An 11,820-nucleotide genomic window follows, 5' to 3' on the forward strand; every position below is an offset into this window, starting at 1 on the left:
GACATTTCTACTACATCATGCCACAGGGAAATCATAGCACTGTGACTGAATTTATCCTCACTGGATTCCCTGGACTTCATCCGGAGTACCAAGGCTTTGCCTCAGTTGTATTGTTCTTAGTTTATTTCTTAACTTTGACAGGCAATGCAACAGTTCTTTTTTTATTTGCAACCGACCGCAGCCTTCATAAACCAATGTATTATATAATTTTAAATCTGAGTGCATGCGATATTCTCTTTAGCACAACCACCTTACCTAAGATCATCAGTAAGTATTGGTTTCAGTCAGGCACCATTTCATTCACAGCTTGCTTTGTCCAAATGTACTTTGTTCACTATCTTGGATCAGTGAATTCCTTAATTCTTTTCTTAATGGCTTTAGATAGGTATTTGGCTATCTGCCATCCTCTGAGATATCCTCTTGTTCTTAAAAACTCCACCATCCACATTCTCAGTATAAGTGCATGGATTATTGCCAAGCCCTGCCCTTTAATGATGGTTATTAGGGCATACCCTCTTCCTTACTGTGCCTCAAACATCATCAACCAGTGCTACTGTGATCATATTGGTATAACAATGCTGGCATGCACTGACAGGGCCCTTTATGGTTTTCCTGCTTTAGTGTTTGCAATGGTTGTACTACTGGGACCTCTGGCATTTATAATATTCTCATATGGCTCTATAATTATAACAGTACTTAAGATAGCAAATGTACAAGGTCGCCTAAAATCTCTGTCCACATGTAGTACTCAACTGATTATAATCTCCCTTTATTATTTACCCAGATGTTTTGTATATTTAGCCAGCAATGTTGGCATTACATTTAGTGCTGATGTGCGAATAGTAATTATCATGCTGTATAGCCTTTGCCCCCCCATGATTAATCCACTTATATACTGCTTAAGAGCTAAAGACATGAGAGAAAGCTTGTGGAAGCAATTCAACAGAAAGACCATTCCACAAAAATCACAAGTTTTGGCTATTAGTAACTGATTACCAATACAATATTCACTGTTTCCTTTCTTCTAATTAGACATCTCTGTTTGTGAGGACTAGAAAGCTTCATAACAAATATTGACTTGGGACAAATTGAAATGCTAAAGCTGTCACAATTGTAACCATGACATTTGAATTTAGACCAAGTCATTCTTTATTCTTAATATGTGCAGACACTGACGAAAATAAAGGAAAATATAGAAGAGAAAACAATATTTTCAGGTGGTTATCAGGTGGTGATGCCATGACACCAGTCAGCTAAGGTAAAACACTATTAGAATACTAATGTTATTTTAAGTAAGCACTTTGCTGATGTATGAACAAAATATAATCATAATATTAATACAATTTACTGTCATCCCGGATCCAACTTATATAATTTTTTGTGTGTGTCTGGGAGGTTCTGGTTAAACAATTTGTTTTAACTTGCTAACATAATGTGGGAAAGTTAACCAATTCTGTTTAATGCAGATATGTTTAGAAGCCAGCTGTATAGGAAAACCTGGTGGAAAAGTGTCCAAAACTGGTAAGACTAATGTGTGTTTGACTGCACAGAATCAATGGAGAGAACGCACAGGTGAGAGAATAGGTGTAAGTGTATTGCTACCACAGGAAAGTCATAAGGTCATCTTGTAACTTATAACTATGTCTATTTTATACACACTTTACATGGCGACATTACCAAAAACTATACAGATATTGATGGGATGACAAGATAATATATTTTGGTGCCTGCTTCACTCGTACTGCATTTTGTTCAATCCTTGGGAGCTATTCTCTGCTGATTATGGCTCTTGATCATTTTATTGCAGATTGTCTTCCTTTAAAATATTCTGTTCAGATTACAAACCACATTATTTCTATTTCTTGTGGGTTGTTATGTATTGAGAAATTTATTAGGATTATGGCAGTTGTAAATCTTGCCCTAATCTTTCTCTACTAAAAATCTAACATCATTTGCAATGCTACGGTGACCACATTTCAATTACAAACCTTGCACATGGTGAAAATGTAAAATATGTTCAGGTTGTTGCTGTCAGTCTTGGGAGATTTATTTATATATATATATATATTTATATGCTTCTACTTTTTTTTTTTAAAGAATTTTCCCTATATTTCCATATTTGTAGTTGTTTTGAGAATACCAATACCACTGAATGTACATACTGTAATCTTATACTGTGTGCATTACTTTGAAACTTGCAGCTTCATCTAAATATCTAATATTTCTATGGTTCTGAAGCAATAGGTTTTGTATCGTTCCTGTGTATATGGTATTCTCAAAACAACTACAAATATGGAAATATAGGGAAAATTCTTTAAAAAAAAAAAGTAGAAGCATATAAATATATATATATATAAATAAATCTCCCAAGACTGACAGCAACAACCTGAACATATTTTACATTTTCACCATGTGCAAGGTTTGTAATTGAAATGTGGTCACCGTAGCATTGCAAATGATGTTAGAATTATAGTAGAGAAAGATTAGGGCAAGATTTACAACTGCCATAATCCTAATAAATTTCTCAATACATAACAACCCACAAGAAATAGAAATAATGTGGTTTGTAATCTGAACAGAATATTTTAAAGGAAGACAATCTGCAATAAAATATGTACATTCAGTTCTTATCACGTCTCTGTATATCAAATGTAAATTTTTGTCCTAATAAAACACTTCCATTCTAGAGTAATTGAAATTGCATTCTTCTGCTTAACTGTTTTGTGACCACACTTTGCTGTTCTGCTAAATAAATGTGTGCACTGATCTGCAGCTTCCAATCTACCCTTAGAATCACAATCAGAATCAGAAGGAGCTTTATTGCCAGGTAGTGTTTTACACATACGAGGAATTTGCTGTGGTGATAAGGTGCTACACGTAGACAAACATACAGTCAACATAAATAAATGTTGAAATATATAAATATGGAATGAGTAAAAGTAAAGCTGCCCTGAGGGCTTTGAAGATTTACAGCCAGGGATGTATAGCCCCGATTAGTGTCACAGAAACACAAAGATGGCTGAAGCTCATGGCAAGGGACCTGCATCACCATCCCAACCACCTGCTCCTGGCAAGAAACCACATTTTGTAGCAAAGAAAAGAAGTGCTTTAAAAAGAAGCAAAACACAATATAATATTGGTGTGGCTTTCCACCGCTGAAGATGGTTCTCAGCGAGTAAAGAAATGTGGTTTAATTCAAAGTCTCTTTTAGACTGGTAACATATAATGTTAGATACTTGTGCAGTGCAACAGTGCAACTAAAGACAACACAAACCGTACCAAAAAACATTTCATATGGATTAAAAGTATGTTTTTGATGAGGCTGTTTTCCTCCTACTATGGTCTTGCTAAAACTGAGCTAAGCAAGCTGTAACGTCATTGTTGCCATTAGTAAATCATGCAATTCTTGAACAAGGTGAGATGTTGCCACATATTTGTTTGGAGCATGTGGCCAGGAATTACACATTGCACCTTCACCATTGGCAGACTATTAAATCCTCATGGGAGCCACAGTTGTTAAATCCTATTAATATTTAGTTTGTCTTTATTAAAATGAAAAAGTGATAAAATGTTACTATCTATTACATTAGTAATGCTCATTTACTGTAGAATATGGACAGAAAACCCCAATATAATGCTTCAGCTTTTTAGAAAGCCAAATTATTATTTAACTTTTTAGAAAGCCAAATTATTTGCCTGAAATGAACCCCCTCTTGCTTATCTATCTATTTTGTTTTTGTTTATAGTGTGTGTATATGTTCTCTATACTGTAACCTGTGTTTGATTTTATTACTGTATTATTGTGTTATTGTATTATTGTACAAGTAAGCACATCATGAGCATGAGCATTGTATGATCCAGAGTCAGATTTCTCTTATGTGTACACATACCTGGCAGTAAAAACTGATTCTGATTTTATTAGATACCATGACATTTGTATCCTCCCTGTATTGGTACTTGGTTAAGGATAGAGAAAGGTCGTGGTTCTGATTAAATAAAAATTGATGCATCCTGTGATTTGCTTCAAGTAAGTGATGCATTTTTCAAGATTTATCCAAGGTCACAGTCAATCTCTAACCTTAACTAGAAGCTTTGAGTTGCAATTTTGTAACTATAAAACATTAATCATGCTTTAGTTAGCATGCATGAACATTGTAGGAGAAAACATGTAAAACATTGACTGAGATTCAATACGATCATCTCATTATGTTGAAGTGTAATCCCAGCATCATCCTAGCATTTGTTACAAAATGTATTTGCAAATGCAAAGTAGTTGTATATGAACATAATTTTTAGAAGGCAGCCTTTGTGGAAATTAGGGCTGGGCAACGATAAAAATTTTAAATTGTGATTAATCTCATGATTTACTGCGAGTAATCGCGAATAATCACATTGTTAAAATCGAACAATCTAATACTGAATTCTAAAGTAGTGTATTGCGCACTTTTGCTGCTATATATAACATGTGGAATAACATGTGGTTTGCAAACACTTTAAACTAATACGGTGCTTTTTACCAGCAGTATTCCCTTTTTACCTCCATCCATCCTACCGCTTAAACAACACCGTGTCTGTGCTGTGTGGGTTTGCTTGGTTCATACCACTGCCTTTAATGGTAGCTGTTGTACTCCATGCCCTCACTTTACCTTACTGTAAATCAAATGTCATTGCTCAGTGCTACTGTGACCACTTTTCTATAACAAGTCAGGCATGTGGTTAGGATGTTAAAATTTTGCAGGTCACTGCCCTCTGTGTGGCCATGTTTTGTCTTTTGCTTCCTCTTGCATTCATCTTGTTTTCTTATGTTTCCATTATTGTGGTGATTTTGAAAATGTCCATTGTTGCAGTGCGCAACAAAATGTTATCAACTTGTACCCCACAAATATTTATCACATGTCTTTTTTACCTTCCCAGATGTTTTGTTTATGTAGCTAATACTGTTGGATTTTCTTTCAGTTTAGATGTTCGGATTTTATTGATATTGTTTTACAGTCTTTTTCCTGCTGCTGTTAATCCTGTCATATATTGTTTCAAGACTCAAGACATTAAGCAAACATTGATGAAGAGGCTGAAAAAAACTAAAATTGGAATAGAGATAAAACTTTCTTATTTCTCTAAAGCTGTCATATGAGACAGAATGTACACGATAAGCCAACATCAGGATTTGGTTTGTGACAAGAAACTACCTTCACAATTTGCAACTACAATTGTGGCTTTCCCCCAGCAATTATTTCTCCAAATTTCAGACTTGGCCTTTTTTCCTTTTCTGTCCCTTTAGGTCACAGGAAACAGTCATGGCAAACCTTTTTCTAATATCAAGTTCTATCTTGTGCACTGAAAAGCATCATCTCGCAGGCAAGGTTTGCTAGGCAAAACATTCTTAAATAAGATGATGATCTTGATGAGACATGATCTTTACCCATTTTTCTAAGTTTTTGGTAAACTACATTTAAGTTGGAATGTGGCATTAATCAGTTGTGTACACTTAACAGCTTGGCTTAGCCTGTATTTTGTATTGAACACAACCTTAGTAATTAATATTAAGTCAGTGATAAAAATTACATGAAAATTTCTTGTAAAGACAAAAAAAAGAATTTCATAAATCACATTTGTCTTATTCTACAAGCTAAATAAATATGATTCTAATCATCTAGTCATCTAATGTTTAACTAGAAGAGTGCACTCATTAGTGTGTAGATCTCTGCCTGATGTATCTGGGGGCATGTGGGTGGGGAACAAGGAGTGAGGGGCAGGCTGTGTGTTGAGTGTGTATGCATGGGAAAACGTATTTTTTGTATAGTATAGTGTATTGTGTACATAGTGTTTTTCCATATGGTCATTATTAACTGGTCAAAATGTGAACAGCAGTCTGCTGGACTCCAATGCATTACCTAAGTCAGATTGAAATCTAAAGGTGTCATGTTCCAACTGGAGACAATGAATCTGTTATCGATATCTGCTAGCCTTGAGCCTGAGCTACTGTGTCTATGTCAGCCAGCTGTCGTCACCCTGGAGGGAGTGAGACAGAGAAATAATTATGTGAAGGATCATTTTACTTCTGGGGTATGCTAGTGACCCCATGTGTGACCTGTACATGAGCCATACCTCACCTGCACCTACACGTTCACCTTGAGGAGGGAAAATATATCCTCAATGGTGGTTCCTCCCTTCCCTGAAGGCCATAATAAAGCATATGAAATTAATGTATTTTTTAGGGCTTCCCTCTAATAGTCAACTAAACACGCCAACTAAATCAATGAGAAGAGTCTTAGTTGAAAAACTTTTTATAAGTCGGGTAGTCGCTGAAAAAAACAACCTAGAACCTCAAACTCCATTCTAGCTAACTCTAGCTGCCATTAGCTAGTTAGCTCAATTAAGGGTCACATTTGCTGCCTGTGCCTGGAGTACTGGTGAAGTGTTGGTGTTTCTTTATATTGCTAGCACGGGAGCTTTCAACCACCAGGAGAAGTTTTCAGGTGTGAGGTAAGGGACATAGCAAAGAATACTGCCAGGGATTGGTGCCGGAATGAACACCAGAATCAGAGCTGGCCAAGCAGGCAATTGAACTGGGCTCAGCAGCCTCTCAGTGAACACGAACCAGGACTGTACACACACAACGGAGGCCAGTTTTATGTAAGGTAATACTGAGGTGATTTACAGTGGCTCTGAATGCGTGGACGACAAAGAGACAGCGGGTTTAGGCAGGGACAGGAGAGGGGTCAAGCCAGAGAAGAGCGTTACGGAGGATAAATCAATATCAGTATCATTGTAAATGCACAGAATATAAGTCACGAATATATATTACAATTAGTTAACTCTCTTCAGTTCTTCAATATTCCACAAATATAAAACACAATCAGAATCAGAATCGGGTTTATTGCCAGGTACATTTTCACATACGAGGAATTTGCCTTGGTATGAATTGGTGCTTACAGTACACATAACATAAATAGTAATATAAATATATAAAAAGTAAGGAGATCAAAAAGAAATTACAAGTAAACAAAAAATATAAAAAGATACAATAATACAATAAAAGTATGTGCAAAAGTTGGCAACATGAGCATAAAGCACAGTTGAGCGTTGTTGTAAAGTGTGGGGTCAGGAGAGTGTATAAGTGTGTGCAAGTTTGGGGAGGGGGGCATGAGACACACTGACAGTGGGGACTTGGGCCTTGTTGAGGAAGCCCACTGCCATCGGAAAGAAACTGTTCTTGTGGCGAGTGGTTTTGGTCCTGATGGACCGCAGCCTCCTGCCAGAGGGGAGAGTGTGGGGTCAGCTGCAATCTTTCCTGCACGCCTCAGAGTCCTGGAGACGTACAGGTCCTGAAGAGAAGGAAGATTGCAGCTAATCACCTTCTCTGCAGAGCGAATGATACTGCAGCCTGCCCTTGTCCCTGGCAGTGGCAGCAGCGTACCAGATGGTGATGAAGGAGGTGAGGATGGACTCAATGATGGCGGTGCACCGTCATTGTATTTGGCAGGCTGAACTTCTTCAGCTGCCGCAGGAAGTACAACCTCTGCTGGGCCTTTTTGATGATGGAGGTGATGTTCAGTTTCCACTTGAGGTCCTGGGAGATGATGGTGCCCGGGAAGCGGAAGGAGTCCACAGCGGTGACTGGGGAGTCACACAGGATGATGGGGGAGGGTGCGGCTGGGCTCTTTCTGAAGTCTGCGGCCATCTCCACTGTCTTCAGAGCTCCACAGAGAGCTGCACCAGGTCACCAGATGGTCGATCTCCCACCTAGATTGGTGACTGGACGTACAGCTGTTGGTGTACAAGGAGAAGAGCAGAGGGGAAAGAACGCAGCCCTGAGGGGAACTGGTGCTGAGGGTCCTGGAGTCAGAGAGATGTTTTCCCAGCTTAACGTGCTGCTTCCTGTCTGTCAAGAAGTCAGTGATCCACCTGCAGGTGGAGTCAGGCACATTTAGCTGAGAGATCTTGTCCTGAAGCAGGGCCGGGATGATGGTGTTGAAAGCAGAGCTGAAGTCCACAAACAGGATCCTGGCGTAGGTTCCTGGGGAGTCCAGGTCCTGGAGGATGTAGTGAAGAGTCATGTTTTCTGCGTCGTCTACAGACCTGTTGGCTCTGTAGGCAAATTGCAGGGGGTCCAAGAGTGGGTCTCCGATGGATTTCAGGTGGGACAACACAAGCCGCTCAAAGGACTTCATAACCACAGATGTCAGGACGATTGGTCTGTAGTCGTTCAGTCCAGTGGTCCTTTTTTTGTGGACAGGGATGATGGTGGAGACTTTGAAGCAGGCTGGCACATGGCATGTCTCCAGTGAGGTGTTAAAAATGTCTGTGAACACCGGAGACAGCTGATTGGTGCAGTGCTTCAGGGTGGATGTGGAAACAGAATCCAGTCCAGCTGCTTTGCGAGGTTTCTGCCTCCTGAACAGTCTGTTGACATCTCTCTCTAGGATGGTAAGAGAGGGGGAGGAGGTAGGTGATGAGATGATGGACTGTGGCCAATCAGTGGTGTGACTGGGGATGGTGTCAGGTCTGTCCCATTGTCTTTCAAAGTGACAGTAAAACTGTCCACAAATAGACTGAAAATCAATCAATCAATCAACATTTATTTCTATACCGCTTTACAACAACCGTCAGGTATCCAAAGTGCTTCACATCATAGAATATAGTAAAACAGCATATCATACAATAGATACATATAACAAATAAAAAGAAAAGGAAAGTTAAAAAGAAACAAGAAAAAGGACATTGTCACACCACTACTGCGTATTAAAAGCCATTCTAAACAGGTGGGTTTTAAGTTTAGACCTAAAAATAATTTCATCTGCAATTGTGCGAATATCAGGGGGTATCTTGTTCCAGAGTCTCGGAGCAGCAACTGTAAACGCCTGATCACCCCATTGCTTATACTTCGACCTTGGGACTTCTAAAACCAATTGGTTTGAAGACCGTAACGCAGGGTTAAAATCTCAGTTAAGTACTCCAGGGCCAGGCCATTTAGGGCCTTAAAAACGAACAGCAAAATCTCAAAATTTATTCTATACTGCACTGGGAGCCAGTGTAAAGTGCAGAGGACGGGAGTGATGTGAGCACGCCTAGATGTATTTGTTAAAAACTGAGCAGCAGCATTTTGCACAAGTTGAAGTTGTGAGATGAAGCTTTGATTTAAACCAACATAAAGAGCATTACAATAATCAAACCTCAAACTAATAAAGGCATGAATCACTTTTTCTAGGTCATGCCTGTTAAGTAAAGGCTTAACTTTAGATAGAAGACGAAGCTGGAAAAAACTCATTTTGACAACATTACTGATTTGCATGTCAAATTTCATGTTACAATCAAAAGTAACCCCCAAATTTCTGACAGCAGGCTTAAGGTATGGAGCCAGAGCCCCCAAATTCACAGCTGAACCATTTGGGTTACCGAAGATGATACACTCAGTTTTTGCTTTGTTTAAATTAAGAAAATTTTGTGACTACCACAACTTAATATCATTAATACTACTAAGTAGGGAGTCTAGTGCGACACTAACATTCGGTTTTAAAGGCAAATAAATCTGCAAATCATCGGCATAACAGTGAAAGGACAGGTTGTGCTTTCCTATAATACTCATATATACTCATATATAAAGAAAACAAGATTGGGCCAAGAATTGAACCCTGGGGTACCCCACAAGAAAGAGGAGCAGCTTACGAAGAGCATTCACCAATCATAACAGAGAAGCTCCTATTTGCTAAATAGGAGCTAAACCATTGAAGAGCCAAACCACGAATGCCTACATCATGCTCAAGGCGAGAGAGAAGAACTGCATGGTACACCGTATCAAACGCCGCCGTGACGCCCAAAAGCACTAAAACAGCAGGATTCCCGGCATCCACAGACAAGGCAATGTCATTGTGTACTCTGAGCAGTGCAGACTCAGTACTGTGACGTGATCTAAAACCAGATTGAAATTTTTCAAGCACAGAAGCACATTTTTCTGCATAAAGGCTTGTAGCTGTATAAAAACAACTTTTTCCAAGACCTTTGACAGAAAAGGCAGATGAGAAACTGGTCTAAAATTAGATAACAGTGAAGGGTCAAGATTTGGTTTCTTAAGTAGGGGCCTGACCACAGCATGTTTAAATGCAGCTGGGACACAACCTAGACTAAGACAAGAATTAATTAACGTGAGTAGACTCGATCCAATGGCGCTATTAAAAACTTTGTTCACTATCCTGGCTGGGACAATGTCTAACGGACAGTAGGTGTCTCTCTGTACATCAAACACAGTTTATATAGGACATGTTGAGGTATCTGCTAAATACCATATAAGGGTCTGAGTCTGCAAACTAAGACACCAATCCATATAAGAGCAAAGTTCTATAGGATAAGTATAGACATCTTGTTGGACACCAGATAAGGGTCTGAGCCTCCACGTAACCACTGACCTCTGCTCTCCCCTTAAAGGTCACTAATCCTCTATCCAGCTGCTACAGTGCTATGTTAAACTGTTATGCGTCAAATGCACATATGTTATACACCACACGTTAAAATTATTAAATGCAGTTCTGCCTGACAGATGCTACTTTGTCAGTAAAATAGCCAAGAAATTTCTCACATGTACTACTTGAAACCTCTGTCGGATCAGAGGTACATGGATTCCACACAGAGTTAATGGTATTAAATAAAATTCTGGGTTCATGGCAACTGCTAGTTATGATCGAAGAAAGAGTGCATCTTCGACACCTTTACAGCCTTCTGGTATGCGGCTAGGCTGTCCCTTAATAGGCACAGTGATGTAAATAATTTGTCTTTCTTCCACCTTCGTTCGGCTTGTCTACAATGTTGCCTAAGGGCCCTTGTGGCATCATTTAACCAGGGATCCACCTTAGGTTTAATAAATCAACAAACAAACTCTTCATGATCCACAGATAAAAATCTTGTCAGCGTTAGATAGCCTGCAGCTTTTCAATAACTACTTGTTTATCTTTTATGGAGAGGCTCAGCAATGTTAGCATAGATACATTTATTGGATGATAACAAAAACGGTTTGTGAGTTAGACTGAGTGACTGTAAATGAGATTGTTGTCACACTTTAGACCACAATAAGTAATGTTACTGTAACCTAGCCTACTGTATGGGTCCTTCACTGTGTGTTGTTACCCTTCAATATTATGTTGTATTTTTGTATATTATGTGGGTCACGTAAGTTACAGTGACTGAGATCGGCGAAGAAGCAGCCTACGGTAAAACAACAATAAATATGAAGTGAACGTTACGAAGCAAACCACAGCCGACACGAAAATGACAATAATCCCACCCCACCCCCCTCCGCGCACTCACACACACACACACACACACACACACACACACACACACACACACACACACACAGATTTAAAGTAAAAGACAATAAAAACGTGAGATAAGGAAACACCATCATGAATGGCCACTACCATCATAAAACTCTCAAGCCTTTCCAATGTTGACTGTGTCTTTACTTGATGTCAATCTCATTCTTGTATGGTCGGACGGGTTTCAGCACATAACACTTAATTAAGTCAGTTGGGGGTTTTTTTTGGTGTTAGAAGACTCCATTTCGTTAGCTGCTATGTATTTGCTGTGTGTGGACGGTTCAGAATCTGTAGGCAAGAGGCTCGGGAGCATGCATGCAGAAAATCCGACCCGGTTCCTTCAAAATAAGAAGCAGAATAGTAGCTTTTCCAAGCGACAGAGAAAGCAGGCTTTTGGTAAAAAAAAAAGTTTTGTCAGGTTACAGCCCAGTGACAAATAGGCAGTAAAACAGTAATTTACTGCTAAGTAATTTAAAAGTACATATAGCCCCTTTAAATTTTTCTGAACAGG

The 11,820-nt window shown here is 39.1% G+C and overlaps 1 protein-coding gene and 1 pseudogene across 1 annotated transcript; both read left to right on the forward strand.

The window, feature by feature from the left end:
* On the forward strand, positions 1–992 carry LOC123985351 (olfactory receptor 13C2-like). Its single transcript, XM_046072830.1, has one exon. The coding sequence runs from the start codon at positions 18–20 to the stop codon at positions 990–992; it is 975 nt and encodes a 324-aa protein (XP_045928786.1). The 5' UTR covers positions 1–17.
* Positions 993–1,555: 563 nt separating this feature from the next.
* Positions 1,556–5,131, forward strand: LOC123985352 (annotated as a pseudogene).
* The last annotated feature ends 6,689 nt before the right edge of the window (positions 5,132–11,820 follow it).

The sequence above is a fragment of the Micropterus dolomieu genome, linkage group LG17, assembly GCF_021292245.1.
Source record: "Micropterus dolomieu isolate WLL.071019.BEF.003 ecotype Adirondacks linkage group LG17, ASM2129224v1, whole genome shotgun sequence".
Classification (NCBI taxonomy): Eukaryota; Metazoa; Chordata; class Actinopteri; order Centrarchiformes; family Centrarchidae; genus Micropterus; species Micropterus dolomieu.